Raw genomic sequence first — 21,493 nt, 5'->3', positions numbered from 1 at the left:
ATCGGCCAGAGCCTTCCGCCAGACAGGATCGGCCAGAGCCTTCCGCCAGCCATGAGCGGCCAGATCCGTCAGCCAGCCATGAGCGGCCAGATCCGTCAGCCAGCCATGAGCGGCCAGATCCGTCAGCCAGCCATGAGCGGCCAGATCCGTCAGCCAGCCATGAGCGGCCAGATCCGTCAGCCAGCCATGAGCGGCCAGATCCGTCAGCCAGCCATGAGCGGCCAGATCCGTCAGCCAGCCATGAGCGGCCAGATCCGTCAGCCAGCCATGAGCGGCCAGATCCGTCAGCCAGCCATGAGCGGCCAGATCCGTCAGCCAGCCATGAGCGGCCAGATCCGTCAGCCAGCCATGAGCTGCAGTCCCTCAGTCCGGAGCAGCCGTCCCTCAGTCCGGAGCAGCCGTCCCTCAGTCCGGAGCTGCCGTCCCTCAGTCCGGAGCTGCCGTCCCTCAGTCCGGAGCTGCCGTCCCTCAGTCCGGAGCTGCCGTCCCTCAGTCCGGAGCTGCCGTCCCTCAGTCCGGAGCTACCCCCCCCCCCCCTCAGTCCGGAGCTACCCCCCCCCCCTCAGTCCGGAGCTACCCCCCCCCCCTCAGTCCGGAGCTACCCCCCCCCTCAGTCCGGAGCTACCCCCCCTCAGTCCGGAGCTACCCATCCGTCCGGTGGCGACCTCTGGGATGGTCTTCAGTCCGGAACTTTCTACAAGGGCCGCCGCTCCAGAGGCGCCACCAAAGCGGGTATTGACAATGGTGGAGTGGGGGCCGCGCCCGAGCCGCCGCCATGATGGGGGGCCACCCCGGACCCTCCCCTTCTGTTTCAGGTTCTGCGGCCGGAGTCCGCATCTTTGGGGGGGGGGTACTGTCACGCCCTGGCCTTAGTATTCTTTGTTTCATTTATTATTTTAGTTAGGTCAGGGTGTGACATGGGGAAGGTATGTGTTTTTTGTATTGTCTATGTGTAGTGTTTGTGTCAGCACTATTTGTCTTATTAGCTTCACGGTCGTCAGTTTGTTATTTTGTTAGTTTGTTGTATAGTATTCGTTTCTTGTTTTTTCCCTCTCTCTTCTAAATAAAAGAAGATGTATTTGCACACGCTGCGCCTTGGTCCAATCTCTCACAGCAAGACGATCGTGACAAGCCGCAAGTTATTACAGGAATTATAACGCGTCGACTATTTCTCTCTAAACCGTATACCTTTGACTAATCCGGAAACTATCACCTCGAAAACAAAACGTTTATTCCGTTCCGTATTTTATCTAACGGGTGGCATCCATGAGTCTAAATATTCCTGTTACATTGCACAACCTTCAATGCTGTCATAATTACGTAAAATTATGGCAAATTAGTTCGCAAAGAGCCAGGCGGCCCAAACTGTTGCATATACCCTGACTCTGCGTGCAATGAACGCAAGAGAAATGACACAATTTCACCTGGTTAATATTGCCTGCTAACCTGGATTTCTTTTAGCTAAATATGCAGGTTTAAAAATATATACTTGTGTATTGATTTTAAGAAAGGCATTGATGTTTATGGTTAAGTACATATTGGAGCAATGACAGTCATTGATTGTTTTTTATAAGTTTAATGATAGCTAGCAATTTACCTTAGCTTACTGCATTCGCGGCACAGGCAGGCTCCTCGTGGAGTGCAATGTAATCAGTGTTAGAGCATTGGACTAGTTAACTGTAAGGTTGCAAGATTGGGTCCCCCTAGCTGACAAGGTTAAAAATCTGACGTTCTGCCTCCTAGGCCGTCATTGAAAATAAGAATGTGTTCTTAACTGACTTGCCTAGTTAAATAAAGATTAAATAAAGGTGTAAAAAAAAAAAACACTTGAAATCGGCCCCGATTTATCGGCCATTCCGATTAATCGGTGACCTCTACTTTGTATGGCATCGTGTGGGTGAGTGGTTTGCTGATGTCAATGTTGTGAAGAGTGCCTTGTGGTGGTGGGGTTATGGTGTGGGCAGGCATAAGCTACGGACAATGAACACAATTGCATTTTATCGATGGTAATTTGAATGCACAGAGAACGTGACGAGATCCAGAGGCCCATTGCTGTGCCATTCATCCGCTGCCATTACCTCATGTTTCAACATTATAATGCACAGCGTCATGTCGCAAGGATCTGTACATAATTCCTGGAAGCTGAAAATGTCCAAGTTCTTCCATGGCCTGCATACTCAACAGATGTGTCACCCGTTAAGCATGTTTGGGATGTTCTGGATCGACGTGTACGACAGCGTGTTCCAGTCCCCACCAATATCCAGCAACTTCGCACAGCCATTTGAAGAGGAGTGGGACAACATTCCACAGGCCACAATCAACAGCCTGATCAAGTCAATGTGAAGGAGCTGTTGCACTGCATGTGTTAAATGGTGGTCGCACCAGATACTGTCTGGTTTTCTGATCCATGACAACAGATACAGATCTGTATTCCCAGTCATGTGAAATCCATATTTTAGGTTCTAATTCATTTATTTAAATTGACTGATTTCCTTATGAACTGTAACTCAGTAAATAATTTTAAATTGTTGCATTCATATTTTTCTTTAGTATAAAATTGCATGACTACGATCTTGGCAAAAACGTCAATTAATGACAGATCGTTTGTTAAGTGAAGGTCTTTTTAAGGGAGTATAGGAGCACACTCATTTGATATTCCTAACAGCTTGGCGCCAGTCGATATGACTCATGCTGATGGTTTTTAGACCTATAGCCTAAACCTGGGGTGTCAAATATACTGCACACAGGTGGTTTAATTAAATTGATTTAATATACAAACTTAATATACTTTTTTATTACTAAAACCAAATCGAAACTGTAGAAATGATAATGGACCTACATTAATTTATTTGCTGTCCAGCTCGCAGAAAATCACAAATGAAAGCTAGACAGTCAGAGCATCAAATTACAAAAACAATGGACACAGGAATATTTTTAGCAAATTTGACGGCGAGGAAATATAACCACTTTTCAGTGCGGCCCACCGGACCTTGTTGAAGACCGAATGCGGCCCACGGGGCAAAATGAGTTTGACAACCCTGGCCTAAACAATAAATACATGCACACCTCCCCAAACATGGTTGATGACATACTACTGCCCTAGCTCTCCAAAACCCTTATCTGTATTTATGGTTTTCAGCAGTTACATTTGCCCATTGTTGCCTCCATGTTAACTACAATTCCAACGGTGTTTTAACAATTTTGGCAACATATGCCCCTTTCACATTGGCAAGAAAGAATTTTCTGAGTAAAAAAATATGCACTTCCTGTAGCAGTTTTGCACAGACCAACAAGCTGTGTGTGCCTCCAGTTGACAAACGACACTTCCTCAGATTACAAACAGGTGTTCGGGGACGCTAGACTGCTAATTAGCACAGGTGGCCACTTATGTCTTCCCTAAACAAGTGATATGGCCATGTGGGAACACTAACTGGGCTGTCTCATATTGCCTGTTTACTCGGTGGCCCTCCGGCTGTTTGTTTGGATAAGAGTGGCTTAAGAGTTGCGTGGTAATATTAGTCACACTCCTAAGTGGTGTCCGACCAGTATAATATCCCTTCTCTTATGACGTAGGGTAAATCAAAGAGATGACATCCCCAGAACCAGACTGTTCCAGCAATGTTTTATGGACCACCTTCCCTCAAACGTATATTTCTCCAGTTCCTTGAGTGTCCCAAAATGCTAGGACAGAAAAAAGGGTTAAGTATACTGTATGTCAACAAGGTGTTTTGAAGTGATATGTTAATCACTAAGGGTCCAACTAAGGCAGGGGTGTAGGATCATATTGGAATGCTGCCAACGTTACCATTAGAAGTAGAGCGTTATGAAAATGTTCCCAGAAGGCTTTGCTCTTTGGTTGTTCCAGTTGGGATGTAACAGGGACTATTTCTGGGCTGTGGGGTCGTTCTTTTGAAAGCTGCTGGTGCATCGTCACTTTGTTCTTGCCAAATGAGCTGACCTCTAGTTTTTCCTGCTACTGTTCTTTGGTGTGTGGGTGGGGGAGCATGTGTTGCTCCATGTTGGCCATGGCATGTACACGCTCTTCCCCTCAGCCTGTTCAGACAAGCCTGGTGTGTGTGTGTGCATGTTTGCTGCTCTTTCCCCTATGCCCATCCAAACAAGCCTGTACTTTATATAGGTGTTCTCTCTCTAGCTAGAGTAAGTGGTCTAGGCTGTTCCCTTCTCTAGCAAGACTGTCTCTCTATGGGTGTGTCTAAATAGTCTCTAGTGGCTTCCTTTCCTCAACTCCTTTCCTTCTTCTACTCCAGTCTAAGAAGGTTACCATAGGCTTTGCTTTCACCTGTTACTATATGTCAGTGGGAATAAAGGCAAGGAGAGGAACCACTTCAGATTATTGATTCACCTGTTGAGTGCAGCGACGCTAGGGTTCAGGTGTCTATGTGGGCCTTTTTTATAGAACACACACACACCCACACACACACATACACTGTGGGTTTGGAATCACAGATGAATCAAACCAAAGGTAGTATCTAAGTGTATATTTAGCCTGCCCTGTGCTAAATATATCCATGTATCAACTGTATGCGTATTGTTAAGCAGAGATGCTTTCAGGAGGTTAGCGAAGGAAGTCTGATGTGGTAGGAACGCTGTCATTGTGTGGGGGGTTCTGTGGATTTGATGTATGCGTATCTGTCAATGACGTGTGTGTGTGTTCTCTCTAGGTGTATCCCATGCCAGGGTGGTGTCTGTGTCCCCTGTCCCTCTGCTCCGTGTGGAGGGCCAACCTGTCTCACTGCGCTGTGATGTCACTGACTACGAAGGGCCCAGGGAGCAGGATTTTGATTGGACCATGCAGCAGGGAGGGGCGGGGTCTATCCAAGTAATCTCCACCTTCGACCCAAAGTACTCGGACGTTTCGCTAAGCGACCGGGTGGCCAGTGGTGACCTGAGCGTGGTGCGGCTGGGGGACAGCGTGGTGGAGCTGAGGATACAGGAAGTGAGGTCTTCAGACAGTGCCACGTACCTCTGCAGTACACCCAGTACGGACTCTGTCATCAGCGGGAACTACGACGCAGTGGTGACGCTCAAAGGTGGGTCAGACACGAGTATGAGAGGGACTTATAGACTGAGTGTGTCTTAACCATCAGAGAGAGTGGAATCACTGTATATCCGTTTAGGAGAACTGTTTTAACTTCAAACTAGATTAGTCAGACCTCCATTATGACTTCTAGTTTACATACTGAGGTTGGCTGGGTTGGAAGACCCATCCAGCGCGTGTGTGTGTGTTCATGTTCTTTGGTTGTGGTTTGTGTGCTCTATTGAACACGGCTCATCCCTTGCTTACACATGACTCGCTCTCTTAAGCTGGTGTGTTTGTCAGACCACACACACACACACACGTGTGCACTTATATACTGTATACACTACAGTACACTTACATGGACACAGCTGCACTTTCCTTAGATGGACTGGTTCAGGATCAGTGATGTAATTTTGAACCCCAATTATGCTAATCTGCTTTGGGGAGGGAAAACCTGTTCCTAGATCTGCTGCTTTGGGGACACACTAGTGAGAGGTGATCAAGTGGTGATTTCACTCGTGTTCACACATGTTCAGTCTTCCAACACACACACACACTTGGAGAGCAGATGCCAGATGGGTGTATTTATCTCATGTCAAATGTGGGTTGTTACTTCTGTTGAGCTGACTGTGGCCCTGTTCTGAACAGTCTGTCTGAATGAGCTGAGGGAGAGGAAAAGAGAGGTTTAATGGTGAATTGAGCTGATGAGGAGAGCTAGAACAAGTAGAGGGGTGAGATTATATTGTGAAATCTAAGTGCTCTTGAACTAGTAGGTGATTTTTAGTGCTGCTTTTAGCCGTGCTGTTAAACAATGTTTCATGGTGTAGTTGAACTAGTAGACGGTTTGTATACACAGTACAGTGAGATCCATTGATGTAACACCATGTAGTGTAAATTAGTTTACTCTGGTATGAAGAGTCACCTGTGTAGGTGAGGCAGTCTACTGACCTCTCCTATGGGTGTGTCGACGCAAACAGCATCCTCCACCAACACTCAGTTTTGTTTGCTTGGCTCACTTGTCTGTCTAATTAATTTTTTTCTTCCGACTAAAGTGACCTTGACATGTATACGGTGCATTCGAAAAGTATTCAGACCCCTTTACTTCTACATTTTGTTACGTTACAGCCTTATTCTAAAATTGATTAAATATATATTTTTCCTCAATCTACAAACTACCCCATAATGACAAAGCAAAAACAGGTTTTTACATTTTTTTATGTGTGTGTGTGTATACAGTTGAAGTCGGAAGTTTACGAACACCTTAGCCAAATACATTTAAACTCAGTTTTTCACAATTCTTGACATTTAATAGAAGGTTAAGATTCCTTGTCTTAGGTCAGTTAGGATCACCACTTTATTTTAAGAATGTGAATTGTCAGAATAATAGGGATTTATTTCAGCTTTTATTTCTTTCATCACATTCCCAGTGGGTCAGAACTTTACATAGACTCAATTAGTATTTGGTAGCATTGCCTTTAAATTGTTTAACTTGTGTCAAACATTTCGGGTAGCCTTCCACAAGCTTCCCACAATAAGTTGGGTGAATTTTGGCCCATTCCTCGTGACAGAGCTGGTGTAACTGAGTCAGGTTTGTAGGCCTCCTTGCTTGCACACGCTTTTTCAGTTCTGCCCACAAATTTTCTATAGGATTGAGGTCACGGCTTTAAGATGGCAACTCCAATACCTTGACTTTGTTGTCCTTAAGCCATTTTGCCACAACTTTGGGAATATGCTTGGGGTCATTGTCCATTTGGGAGACCCAACTATTTTTTTCCTGACAATTTCTTTGCTCCCGCCCTGAACAGACCGAATGCTGCTTCTGCTATGACAACTATTCATGATCCACTGAATGGCTTTCAGCACGTTCAACATTAATGATGGCGCTCTGTTGTGAGATGTTCATTTTCTCCGTACCCGAACACATAGACAGGAATATGTTTAGCTAGTTGGGGGAAAGGGAGATTTTTAACTGATGAGTGTGACAGTGATTTGACAACTAAGTCTAAAATCAAAGACTTGGTAGAATGGCAGCTTACTGAGCTTAGAGTAAGAAGGTTCATCAGAATATGAACACTTCAAAGCACAGTATCATTCTTGTTTAGAGGCTGCGGGAGTGAGGAAGAGCGTAAGAGAGGGAGTGCGATGAACAGACATTGCGAGAGAGCGACAGACATACATTGCCTGTCTCTCGCTCTCTTCCCCCCCCCTCTCTTATTTCTCTTCTGTTTATTCAGCTGTGACGGTCAGAGTAAACAGGGCTTCTCTCTCTGATGTGATTATCAAATCTAAACCCTCCTTACACATACTGTTGACAGCAGCACCCCCCATTACACCCCTCACTGACAGCCTAAACCGTGTTTTTTTTTGTGTGTGTTTTGGGGGGGGGGGGGGGGGGGGGGTTAGGAAAGGGGCAGATAAGGAAGATGCGCATGTGTAAACTTGACATTGGTATTAATAGATTTTTCATGGATTATAAAAGCAGTAATAACTCTTGGCAATGAAGAAGAACGAACATGATGACATTTTGAGATGTTGGCTTACGGCAACATCTGTTAGCGTTCTCTGTCACTATGACATTTAACATGCAGTGAAGAACCACGTCGCTGTAGTGAAGCAGCAAATGAACGACGCTAGCCGTGTGTGTAACTGTCTGTCCTTTCCCTACAGTCATTGCTAACACCCTGAAGGTGGCCCCGGAGGCCCCAGAGCCCGTGGTCCCCGAGGGTGGCGACATCACCCTCTCCTCCAACGTCACCCGCCACTTCACTGATCCCACCTACCTGTCTGTCACCTGGTCGCTACGGAGACCAGGCATCCCAATGGTGGATATCCTGACCGTTGGCCCAGATGGGGGTGTGGTCACAGGAAGTGGCTCCTCCCAGCGCTATGCTGACGGAGGGCTCCGATTGGCTATTCGCAGAGATGGGGCGTTTGGATTGGTTGTTGCCGGGGTGACGCAGGCTGATGCAGGGATGTACGTGTGCACGGGGAGGGAATGGATTCACGAGGAAGGGGGTCAGTGGAAGAACATCGTGGAGAAGACTGTGGAGATGGGAGCTGTGGCAGTCACACCTACAGGTAAAGGGGATGGGGTGTGTTTTGTATGTACTTAGGCGTGTGAAACATTCAGCCGATCCTAAATCACTCCCCTTTGACCTTAACCCTGAGATATTTGCAGATCTGTACGGTCTGGATTGGTATAAGCGGTGCGATGGAGCTTCCACAATATGGCTTCCACCTTACCCTTCGATATTTTTACGTCTGTTAGGACCAGCTGAGAGAGAGGGATCTGGGGGATGGTGGAGTCGTTTCTATGGCCCCTACTTTATTTTAGCCTAGCAGCATTTCTTTGTGTTGGAGAGGCTCTTGACCCAGAGATCTATCTCAGCCCCTCCCCCTGTCAGGCCTTTATCCCTGGGTGTGTGAGGAACCCCCCCCACACACACACACACAGTGGTTGCCTGGGACACCATATCCCCCGAACCCTCTCCTGCATGGTGAGTGATTAAAATGGGGTGAGAGACAGTGGGACTAGCTCAGCAGGAAGACAACATGGAGGGACTGGGCCTTCCTTTACATGCTGTATCTAAGTACAGACTAGTGTAGCCATGCAGCCACTATTGACTGTCTACTGAGATGCTAAAGTAAAGAGGATTGGAGAAGTCTAACAGGGGCCTTTGTCTGGGCTCTCTTGTCTAAACATACATAGTGAGCTATAGTGAAGTCATCTCACCTACCAGATATCCCAGTCTCCTATAGTAGCAGTATCCAGGATTTAATTTGAGAAATATAAACCCCCTCAAAAGGGTTTAGCTTCAGTTCAGTCTCTGGAGTCATGAGTCGTGTCATGTTTTAATGTGATTTTCCTTGACTTTTCTTTCCGTAGCTTTGAAACTCTGTTAACATTCAGCCTAAATCGTTCTCGGCGTATATTCATTTTTAATTGTTACCCATTTATACTTGACATTTTGTGGGTTCTAGAGCTTTTGAAATTGGCTTTTTAATAAATAGTAATCCTTGATCTTCTATATGTGGGTCTTTCAACTTCTCACTGTTGGTTCTTTTGATCTGGATGGTTTTAATCAAGTTTTACATTTTGAATCCCTTCTACTCCGTCTTCTTGATGTGTAGAGTACTTGTATCTCCATATCCAACTGTGCTAGAGTGTTCTATATTTTCACCATATTGCTGCTACTTATCCAACCGGTCCAGTTCTACAGGTGTCTAGCAGTTAGGACCTGGGGGTTGTTTCCTTGTTTATTGGTTCTAACGGCAGCCATTTTGTCTTCTCCCTCCGCCTTCCAGCTCGTTCCCTGTCTGTCGTGGCCAAGTCCAACACCACGCTCAACATGGACGACACCCTGACCCTCACCTGCCTGGTCTCCGCCGGCAACTTGGCCTCCCTGGCCCTGGAGGTCACCTGGCTTGTGGACGGACGCACAGCGGTCAGCCTGGGCCGTGACGGGGTGGTCTCAAACGGGTCCCCCTCGGTGGGGCTGGAGCGGACGGGGCCAGGGGAGTTTAGGCTGGTGGTGAGGGGGGTAAGGGGGTCTGACAAGGGGATGTACTCCTGTAGGGTCCGGGCCTGGGTCGGAGGAGGAGGAGGAAGATGGTACCAGGCTGCAGAGAAGACCTCCAACCCAGTACAAGTTCTAGTCACACAGATCAGTGAGTGAAAGTGCTGTTAAAATATCTACTGTATGTTTTTCAGGTCTTGAAATGCAGTCCAACCAAGATTACCATATCTAACATACTATTAATAGCATTGGCCTCTCACTAGGCTTACTTTGAACACACATGCTTCACCATGGCAGTACATCAGTGATGCCTTGTACTACACAGGGACACACACACACACACACACACACACACACACACACACACATCACACACACACACCCATCACTCACACACAGGCACCCGCAGAGTGAGCCTATCCATTAGTCAAGCCTTTTTTCTGACATACCTGCCCCCACAATGAAAAATATTGATTATTCATGCCTGTTAAGGCCTAGCTAACTCGTTTCTCTGGTTTTACACCCTGTTTCGCTCGCTCCCTCTCTATTTAACCAGGCAAGTCAGTTAAGTACAAATTCTTATTGACAATGACAGCATGGTAGATCTGGGACCTAAGCGGTGGTGTAGGGTGTAACTGTATATGACCTGACAAGTTCAAGGTGCCGTGGTGTCACTCATGCCATCCTTCAGAGTGTGTGGGTGGTCGTGTAGGGATTCATTAGTGACCACCGTAGCCAAACATTTTGCAATGGATAAGTTCATGTCGTCCCTCCCAGTTTGGTATATATTTTCATGACCTTTTAGGCCAGTGGTTCTCAACTAGTTTTTCCTCGGGATCCAAATTGAACCAGGTTGTCTCAGTCCCGACCCAATATTCTCATCGCGGAAAGAATTGGCAAAATACAATCTGGGTTTTTTAAATGTTTATATAGATAGTAAATGTAGCAATTATATGACAAGGGAACAACATTCCAACCTCTTGTCATTAATTCAATCCTTCCCATATTCTTGATGAAGAATGCTAATGATAGGTTTGCATTTCTGAACTTTAAATGTTATAAATCATTAGTTGTAATAGAGGCCTGAGGGGCTACACCAGAAGTTGGTTAAGCTTGGAATGTACTGAGTGTAGGGAAAATGATCACGTGGCAGGCATTGATAAGGGGAGAGAGCCATGGATTAGTGATGAAAGGGGTCCAGGTCAGGTCATGTTAAGGGAGAAAGAAAAGTTTATGGCCTGTATCAGTTAGTTTCCTGCCTAGCAAGGAAGATACAATGTTTGTTCAGATGTGTAGGAGGAGACTCGGCATAGGAGAAAGGGTTAAATATCAGTGCGTGTGTGAATGTCTTTGTCTAATACAGCTGTATTGACCCTCTGGGAAGAATAAACTTGGTTTGAGCTTTCATAGTGTCTTGAGTTTTTACACTGAAAATTAGTAATTAGTAATAAACTCACTGGTTTGAGGCTTCCAAAATCAACCAAAATAGCATTACTAATAGCGTTTTATATTGAAAACACTGAAGAAACCTCCTGTGACGCAAATTTGCGTCGCGATCCAGCAGTTGAGAATCGCTGCTTTAGGCTACGTGTTGTATTTCTTTGCGAGGAAGTGCCATAAAGTCCATTGGGTTAGCATTAGCATGATAATAAGCAACCCCACTGCTCCTAGTGTATGAAACCATCTTAGAATTCAGATCTTGAATGCTCCACACAGTAGCTGTTTGTGCTGCAGTAGCTGTGGGGTTAAATCTGCTCTGGAACTAGGTCTGCCTGGTGCTGGTTCTCTAGAGTCCCAAACACACCAAACGCTGTGCAGTGAAAACGGTCATGGAGGTAAGGAAAGTGTAGCCAGAGGCCAGAGTGTAGGAGTTCCCTCTAGTACCATAGAGCCCTACACCAACACAGACTCACCAACCGTATGTATGTGTTGGTGGTTACTAGATGTCAGTTTTCTGTCTGCCATTGTGCATGTTGAGAGAAGTGCCCTGGGTTAAGCCTAGTGGGAGAGGGTCGTAGGCAAGGCCAGACATCAATGGAAGAGGAACTCTGCCTACGTCTGGAAGACAGACACACATTCACACTCGCACCCAAATCCCATGAAATTCAGACCTACTACGCTGAGGAAATGGTAGTATACAGTGCCTTTGGAAAGTATTCAGACCCCTTGACTTTTTCCACATTTTGTTACGCAACAGCCTTATTCTAAAATTGATTAAATAAAAAGACATCCTCAGCAATCTACACACAATACCCATGACAAAGCGAAAACAGGTTTTAGAAATGTTTGCACATTTATTTAACACTAGAAATACCTTATTTACATAAGTATTCAGACCCTTTGCTGTGAGACAAATTGAGCTCAGGTGCATCTTGTTTCCATTGATCATCCTTGAGATGTTTCTACAACTTGATTGACCAAGAACCCAATTGTCACTCTGACAGAGTTCCTTTGTGGAGATGGGAGAAACTTCCAGAAGGACAACCATCTCTGCAGCACTCCACCCATCAGGCCTTTATGGTTGAGTGGCCAGACGGAAGCCACTCCTCAGCAAAAGGAACATGACAGCCCGCTTGGAGGTATCCAAAAGGCACCTAAAGACACTCAGACCATGAGAAAAAAGATTCTCTGGTCTGTTGAAACCAAGATTAAACTCTTTGGCCTGAATGCCAAGCGTCACGTCTGGAGGAAACCTGGCACCATCCCTACAGTGAAGCATGGTGGTGGCAGAATCAGACTAGGTTGAAGGTTCACCTTCCATCTGGACAATGACCCTAAGCACACAGACAACACAGGACAAACCAGGAGTGTAGGGACAAGTCTCAATGTCCTTGAATGGCCCAGCCAGAGCCTGGACTTAAACTTGATCGAACATCAATGGAGAGACCTGAAAATAGCTGTGCATCAACACTCCCCATCCAACCTGACAGAGCTTGAAAGGATCTTCAGAGAAGAATGGGAGAAACTCCCAAAGTACAGGTGTGCCAAGCTTGTAGCGTCATACCCAAGAAGAATCGAGGCTGTAATCGCTGCCAAAGGTGCTTTAAAAAAGTACTGAGTAAAGGGTCTGAATATTTATGTAAATGTCATATTTACGTATTTTTTTTAGTTTTTTGCTAATTTATAATCTAAATAGCAAAATACCCCATAATGCTTATCATTCTGGAGGATTGTGTGTAGATTGAGGGCGGGGGGACTATTTAATACAATTTAGAGTAAGGCTATAACCCAACAAAATGGTGGAACAAGTCAAGGGGTCTGAGTACTTTCTGAATCCACTGTATGTAGTAACGCGCGCACACACACTCTATCCAGGATACCTCCAACCACCATAAACCTCTCTGTCCAACAGTAGAGGTGTAGTATAAAGAGTTGGAAGTCACTGTGTCCTTGTAATCCCCTATGGAGCTACAGAGGGGGCTACCCTGGTGAGTCTTTCCTTGACTGATTGGTACTATTCTTTGACTCTACATCTGCAGTCCATCACAACAATAGGTACTGTATGTCGCAATGATGACGGAAGCATGACACACACACACACCACAGGCGGCACCTTAGTTGTGGAGGACGGGCTCATAGTAATCACTGGAACGGAATCAACGGAATGGTAACATAAACATTGTTTCCAAGTGTTTATCATTCCATTTACTCCATTCCAGCCATTATTATGAGCCGTGCTCCCCTCTGCAGCCTCCTGTGGTTGCACACACACTTAATGAGCCATTCTTAAAGGTGCAATTTGCAGAAATCCTGTTTGCTAATATTCTAATAGTTCGCCTAATTTCAGTTTGTGACAAGACAAGCAGTCATTCTATAGATAATCACACTGTACCACCTAAACTGCTGTGAAATACCTTTTCAATAGCCCAAAATCTTGTTTCTAGTTGTTTGAGGCTGTTGCACAAAACCGAAAGTAAAAGATGCCAAAACTTTCAATGAGGATGACAGATCTGTAACTCACATTTCTATGTGAATTTGGTTAGGTCGCCCAAAAAGTGACATATTACAACTTTAAGCTGCAGTTATTCTTCCTCCATCCTACAAACCCCCCCTGTGGTGTTAGTGCTGTGTCACCTCTCCCATACAATCACCCAGAGTCACCATAGAGTTCAATGGGTTCTCTCCAGTAGAGGCTCCACAGAGGGGGAGGACCATCCTCCGTGAATTTCATCAAAATAAACCGTTAAACATGAATGTTACACTTTTTAGATAAAACAATACAAAATATATTCACCAAATCATTGATTTAAACACACTGTTTTGCAATGAAGGTCTACAGTAGCCTCAGCAGCACTCTGTGGGGTAGCACCATGGTGTACTAATGATTTACACCCTAGATCAGCTAGATGCAGGCAAGGGTGTGGAAGGTGGTATTGAATGTGTCACTGTCTCTCACCTTGATTACAAAAAATTACCTTGACTTGTGCACCTATGTTGACTTTCAGTCATAGGCTAGGTTGTAGCAACCTCATGATTGGTATAGGGAAGATTTGCGTATCATGTAGTAGCCTAAACCTGACAATGTTACATTGAGCTGTGGGTGAATCCAATATGCTGGAACAGAAAATAAGGCTCTTGTGATCATAAAATAAATTATCATTCTCCCTCATCACTGGTTCTCTCTCCATATCACCTTCATGTCTGAGTCAGGCTTCAGGATGCTCAGTGTCTGCTGAGGAAGTGAAGGAAAAGTGATGATGGGTGTTGACAGGGTGGAGACTGGGTGGAGGAATGCACTCTGGTTCAACACAGACACACACACCACATGCTCAAACACCCCAGTGAAACCAGAGACCCTCCGATGAAGGCCGGAGCTTTTTGGCAGTGGAGAGGGTCCTTTGAGAACATTCCTTGGAACATGCTTAGTCCCTTTTCTTTCTCTCTCGCTCTCCTTTTCTCTCGCCTCGCTCATCCATCTGTCTCTGTCTTCACTCCAGATAGAACACCTGCTTGCTCGGTCCTAATTAATTAAATCTTCCCTTGGCGTTTTAGTTTAAGTTGCCCAGCGTGTGTGTGTGTGTGACACACTAACTATATTAGGTGTGTGTGTGCCGACACGTACGCTTGGGTGTGTTTATTATTTATCGGCACCAATGTTTAATTATTTTCATGAAGTATACAGAATTTCATTAGTTACGTCTGGTTTGTGTGGTAGTCAGTATGAACAGGTGAACTCTAGTACGTTAGTTAACGTCTCTAGTTGAGATGGTCAGGTAGTTCCTGTCTGTTATAAACAGATGTTAACACACCAAAACGGAGCAGAACTCCACACTCAAACGTCACACACTGTGTCGCACTCTTAGCTCCTAGGGAAACATGGTGGCTGAAGTATATTGTTCCCTTACTGTACGAGGTCAAAGTACAACACATTTTATGTTCTTACCTGAACTTCGTGCTGACGTAAGATTGGATGACCTATTTCAAACACAGGCCAGGCTGTGTTTACCATTGAAACTCCAGACCTGTATTAGCAGTGAGTCACTCACACACGCACACACACATCCCCCCCCCAGAGATACCTGGCAGTTAACACTGCGTCAGCTTGCCCCTGCTGACACAACCCTAAGACAGGTCTGTTCCAAATCAATTGAAACACAAACTGTTTTTTTCAGAGCTTTTAATCAACTGAAATGTCCTCCGAAGTGTCTGTCTGTTTAGCGAATGTGTGTGTGTGTGTGTGTGTGCTTGTAGTTTTTTATAGGTCACACTCTTAAGGCAAGCACATAATCCTGCATGTGGTTAGTTTGTAGATCAGTGGTTGTCAACCCCTATGCTGTGCTAGGCTATACCCAAACCATGTCTGTTTTTCAATATGACCTTTCAAGTAAATAGAACTGTGATTCTAGCTAGAGTGCATGGCACACCAGTCTTTAGCCACAACCCAGCAGTTGGTCCATATAATTACATGCATATATGTATGAAGAACATTTCATGTATTCTACATCTCTATGGTCCATACCAACCAGTTGGGAACCACAGCCAGGCTAATGGAAACCTAGTTGTGTTGTTCGGATTCAAAATGTGCATTAGTCTTGTTTTGTTGAGGGCCATTACCTTCTTCATCAGAGCAGAGTAGTGTTCTTCACTGCCTGGTATCAGCTCTCTACTGGGTGGACTAGATATCAGCTTTCTATTCCCTTAACAAATGGCCCTGGAACAGTTCTTGTCCTGTGCATAATGCCTCGGTTTATCCGGTCTTGGGTAAGTAGGGGTGGGTGTGCACCTGTGTACTTGTGTGGGCACGTGAGTGTTTATAATGCATGTTTCGTTCCATTTGTAGGCCAGTAGCAGGAAATGTGTTTGAGTCGTTCTGCAGTGTGAGTCTTCCTTTGGTCTATTAATGGAGCTACGGTGTGTGTGTGTGTGTGTGTGTGTGAGAGAGGGATGAGGGGGATGAGAGCGGAGGAATGTGCACATGGGTAATTGGCGGGGATTCTCTCCTCACAAAGGATGATTTTCGCAGATGAGCTTGTGATGATCCTCACAGCAGTGTAGCAGATGGTGACAGTGCATGATTCAGCCCCTGTGACGTCCAAATGACACAACGTGGAAAACCCATGACCACACACACACACACTAATCGAGAGCAAGGAATATGTGTGTTCCCTGTTCATTGGAGCATAAAGGGACAATCTGTAGACTAGAGGTCTGACTGAGATACCAGCCGCTGACACTTAACATTGATACACTGTGTGTGTAAGCCTTGGTTGTTTCATACTGATACACTGTGTGTGTAAGCCTTGGTTGTTTCATACTGATACACTGTGTGTGTAAGCCTTGGTTGTTTCATACTGATACACTGTGTGTGTAAGCCTTGGTTGTTTCATACTGATACACTGTGTGTGTAAGCCTTGGTTGTTTCATACTGATACACTGTGTTTGAGAAGTCTGATTGCCCCTTTTGCGCGCGCACACACACTAGGAATGGGGTTTAGAAATAATTTCACTATTTGAATAATATCAATCATTTTTGGCAGATATCCGGATATTCGTAATACTTTTTGTATGTTATTTATTGCTTAAGTTTTTAACCTGAACACTGCTGTGGGAAGGAGAGAGGCTGGGGCTCTGCTGAGGGGCCAGTGAGATGGGAGCTAGCGAGACGAGTACCCAAGGCAACGCGACTACAGCCAAGACAAGCTAACGTGTAGAAGCAATTTATCATCCCATATATCAATACCTGTCTGGATTGTAGGAGCCTAGAAGCTAGCTAGCCAGCTATAGCTAGCTAGGCTAATTGAGGCCATATGCTGTGCTTTCTCCCCAACCCCGTTCAGATAAAACAGCCTACCTGTTGGTTATTTTTGTTCTATCTTGCACTGCATTAGTGAACTCTCATTTCACTTGCTACACATTGAGCCTCTGCCGCTTTGATTGGCCAACATAAACAACAAGCTACACACGTGAAGGCTACCGGTTGGCTACCAGTCTTTTATGGGGCGCATGTCATGAATTACATTAAAGTTTGTTTTTATTAAATTCATAATTTGAGAGGTCATGGTATAACAATGTCACATGGATATTTTACCTTGGAAAAATACTTTAAAAACACTTTTTTCTCTCAAAAAATGAATACTCACAATTATTTGAATACTAACGTAAGTTCAGATATTCAAATAACCGTGCACATCCCTAACGCACACACACACACACACCACCCATTGGATTCATGGCTACAGACAGGGAAGAGCTCTGATCACCACTACTTTAGTGGATGTGAAATGGCTTCCAGATTATTCTGATCTGGTTCTGTATGCAGCAGGAGTCAACAAGTTACACTACCCTGAATGCCCTAAGGTGGATGTTATTTCACCAGGTCCCTTTACTGACATTTATAGTCTGTTTATTAATGTTTCTCTCTTCTCTTCCCCCCCCCCATCTTTCTATCCCTCCCTCCAGAGCCTAATTTCGCAGTGACCCTTACCCCCTCGTCGACCCCGCAGGTCACAGGTGACCCCACAGAGCTGGCGTGTCATGTGACCAACATCACCCACTTCCTTGCAGGGGGCCGACTGGGCGTGGCCTGGGAGTACACACCACTTCCTGGTCCACCCGGTGACCGCCTAACAACCACACAGACCACACTCCCTATTGGTTCCCTGGATGCCCACGGCAACCTGAAGTCTGGGACGCTGTACCGTGATAGGTTGGAGTCTGGTGCCATCGTTCTGACCCGAGTAGAGCCGGATACATTCAAGCTCCGCTTCCTACGCACACAGGTAGGTGTGTGTGTGTGTGTGTGTGTGTGTGTGTACCTCAAGCACCATCATTTGTTAGACACATACGTTTGTATTAAAGCAAGAGCCGCTAACAAGGTGTGTGTGTACCATCAGGAGGTGGACATGGGGGCGTATGCGTGCAGTGTGACAGCGTGGACTCCCTCTAGGCAGGGTGGAATGGAGGAGGCAGCAGAGTTCCTCACCCCCCCTCTGACCGTCCGATGGGAACCCAAACGTAAGTAGTGATGACTCTCTCCTTCTCATTTCTTCTCTCTTGCTCTTCTCATCCCTCCTTTTTTATTTCTCTTTTGATGAAACCACCTGAATATAGCAATGTTGTTATTAAATACATGTGTCATTCTGCTATGCTCATTTGTTTTCTATGTGATGTGTTTGAGGTAATAAGGGACGTGTGTTCTGTATGGCAGTCCAAGCTAGAGGATGCAGAACATTACCATGTAACCTTGGCTTGTTTCATGTTGGCCGCTCAACAAACATGGCAGAGCATGTAGAGGCGTCAATGTATGTCTGACAACAGGAAAGCCTGTACCATGGCACACCACAAGCCTAGGACACACACACACACACAGACGGATGCATCAGTCTCTAACATACCAGAGATGGTGTCAGTCAGTTTGGCGTGTGAGTATTTGTATTTATTATGGATCCCCATTAGTTCCTGCCAAGGCAGCAGCTACTCTTCCTGGGGTCTGTCAAAATGAAGGCAGTTATACAATTTTAAAAACATACAATACATTCACAGAATTCACAACACACGGTGTGCCCTCAGGCCTCTACTCCACCACTACCACATCTACATGACGAAATCCATGTGTACGTGTGTGTATAGTGCGTGTGTATGCATGTGTCTGTGCCTATGATTGTGTTGCTTCACAGTCCCCCCTGTTCCATTTTTCTGTTTTGTAAATCTAAATTTACTGCTTGCATGGGTTTGGTATTTTATTAGGATCCCCATTAGCTGTTGCAAAAGCAGCAGCTACTCTTCCTGGGGTCCACACAGAACATGAAACATGACATAATACAGAACGTTAATAGACAAGAACAGCTCAAGGACAGAACTATATACAATAGGGAGGGTGGTCTACTTGATGTGGAATAGAGTTCCATGTAGTCATGGCTCTATGTAGTACTGTGCGCCTCCCGTTGTCTGTTCTGGACTTGGGGACTGTGAAGAGACCTCTGGTGGCATGTCTTGTGGGGTATGCATGGGTGTCTGAGCTGTGTGCTAGTAGTTTAAAACAGACAGCTCAGTGCATTCAGCTTGTCAACAAAAACAAGTAGTAATGAAGTCAATCTCTCCTCCACTTTCAGCCAGGAGAGATTGACTTGCATATTAATAATGTTAGTTCTCTGTGTACATCCAAAGGACAGCTGTGCTGCCCTGTTCTGAGCCAATTGCAGAAGTCCCTTATTGTGGCTCCTGACCACACAACTAAACAGTAGTCTAGGTGCAACATAACTAGGGCCTGTAGGACCTGCCTTGTTGATAGTGTTGTTAAGAAGGCAGAACAGCGCTTTATTATGGACAGACTTCTCATCTTAGCTACTGTTGTATCAATATGTTTGACCATGACAGTTTACAATCCATGGTTACTCCAAGCAGTTTAGTCACCTCAACTTGCTCAATTTCCAAATGATTTCTTACAAGATTTAGTTGATGTTTAGTGAATGATTTGTCCCAAATACAATGCTTTTAGTTTTAGAAATATTTAGGACTAACTTATTCCTTGCCACCCACTCAAATCAAATTTTATTTGTCACATACACATGGTTAGCAGATGTTAATGCGAGTGTAGCGAAATGCTTGTGCTTCTAGTTCTGACAATGCAGTAATAACCAACAAGTAATCTAACCTAACAATTCCACAACTACTACCTTATACACACAAGTGTAAAGGGATAAAGAATATGTACATAAAGATATATGAATGAGTGGTGGTACAGAACGGCATAGGCAAGATGCAGTAGATGGTATAGAGTACAGTCTATACATATGAGATGAGTAATGTAGGGTATGTAAACATAGTGGCATAGTTTAAAGTGGCTAGTGATACATGTATTACATAAAGATGGCCACCCACTCTGAAACTAACTGCAGCTTTTTGTTAAGCGTTGCAGTCATTTCAGTCGCTGTAGTAGCTGCTGACGTGTGTAGTGTTGAGTCATTTAGTCAAAGCAGGTGGCATGACATTAGTAAAGATTGAATAAAGTAAGGGACCTAGACAGCTGCCCTGAGTGACAGCTATGAGTCCTAGTTTCCACTGCTGATTTGAGTCTCTATATAGTTGCCCTTCGGCTTCCACATTCTCACACACACTCACACAAACTGAACTTTGTGAACCCCATAAGGCTGGTTAGATGATGGAGATCTAGTGTAATAGCTACTGAATAGCGATAAGATGAGGATATACAGTAGGGAGTTTTTATTTTTCTCTCTCCTAGTTCTGACTGTCTTCCTCTGTTTCCTCCCAGCAACTCTGGGATTCCCCTTCCCTCTCTCAATCTCTCCATCCCTCTTTGTCTCACTCTCTCTGTCCATCTCTCTCTGCAGAGCTCAGTCAGTGTCTTTGTCCATTCATGAAGTCCGGACTTTCCTACTGATGGTCTGTCCACTCAGTCCCTGTGGTTACTACTGACAGCTGGTTGTTAAGTTACAGTAGCTGTGGTTGCAGAGCGTCTGACTGTATACTGTCTGTCTGTAGTCCTGGTTACTCCCTACCACTACTAGCCTCAGGCTCTAGCTTGATTGATTGCACTGCTTCCCTTGCCATTACCTCGGTACCCGGCTCACACTATCGCACAAATCCCAGTTGCTCTCATGGTCCTTGATTTAGGTTGCGCTCCAGGCAGCTTTCTAAGTCATAAGGATGAACATTTTGGTGATTGACTGACTCACTGATTGATGTATTAATTGATTGATTGATCTGTCTCCCTCTAGGTCCGTCTCTAACCGCCGTGGCGCAGCGTGTGCGTGAGGCAGTGGCCGGCGGATCCACCTTTGAGATGAGCTGTACCATATCCCATGTGCACTTGCAGGACCCGGGCTACTCTGTGCTGGTGCAGACTCAGGAGAGCGTAGACTCTGCCACCAGAACCGTCATCTCTCTCAGTCCTGACTCTGTACTACAACATGGAGGGGCTACAGACCCTAACCGCAGGTAAACACACACACACACACACACACACACACACACACACACAGTACTGAGCAGTATGTATCATAAGATGAATGAAGTTGTGGTGTTATTACTAGTGAGCTATGTTGAAACTAAACTGGGTTCTGGCTTCCAGGGACAGCCTGGTTCTGACTAAGACGGGTCCGGCTGAGTTCCGCTTCCGTCTGGCCGGAGTGCAGCAGGCTGACAGGGGCTTCTACTGGTGTGACATCACCGCCTGGACCAAACAACCAGGCCAGGCCTGGACCAAAGCTGTCAGCGCCAAGTCCAACAAGGTCCAGATCAACTTCCAGGAGACTGGTACGAGGATAGAACACACACCCACCACCACTGAGTTACATAGTAATATCTACTGGTCCTACTGAGTCTATACCCACTAGACTTTTACTGAAGCTCACACATGAACCCTAAATATACTCTCTCACACATGAACCCTAAATATACTCTCTCACACATGAACCCTAAATATATTCTCTCACACATGAACCCTAAATATATTCTCTCACACATGAACCCTAAA

At 45.4% G+C, this 21,493-nt stretch overlaps 1 protein-coding gene across 1 annotated transcript in view; it reads left to right on the top strand.

Moving 5' to 3' along the window:
- Window positions 1-21,493, top strand: part of LOC120051410 (prostaglandin F2 receptor negative regulator-like) — a 64,913-nt gene that overhangs the window by 6,770 nt on the left and 36,650 nt on the right. The window contains exons 2-8 of the mRNA XM_038998261.1: window positions 4,683-5,051; window positions 7,709-8,119; window positions 9,347-9,709; window positions 17,458-17,777; window positions 17,892-18,012; window positions 20,736-20,955; window positions 21,089-21,273. Coding sequence (XP_038854189.1) covers window positions 4,683-5,051; window positions 7,709-8,119; window positions 9,347-9,709; window positions 17,458-17,777; window positions 17,892-18,012; window positions 20,736-20,955; window positions 21,089-21,273 — 1,989 coding nt within the window. The remainder of the gene's footprint in view (window positions 1-4,682; window positions 5,052-7,708; window positions 8,120-9,346; window positions 9,710-17,457; window positions 17,778-17,891; window positions 18,013-20,735; window positions 20,956-21,088; window positions 21,274-21,493) is intronic.

The sequence above is a fragment of the Salvelinus namaycush genome, chromosome 7 (genome assembly GCF_016432855.1).
Source record: "Salvelinus namaycush isolate Seneca chromosome 7, SaNama_1.0, whole genome shotgun sequence".
NCBI lineage: Eukaryota > Metazoa > Chordata > Actinopteri > Salmoniformes > Salmonidae > Salvelinus > Salvelinus namaycush.
Note: the sequence above shows the minus strand (reverse complement) of the source record. Positions and strands in the feature narration are given on the sequence as shown.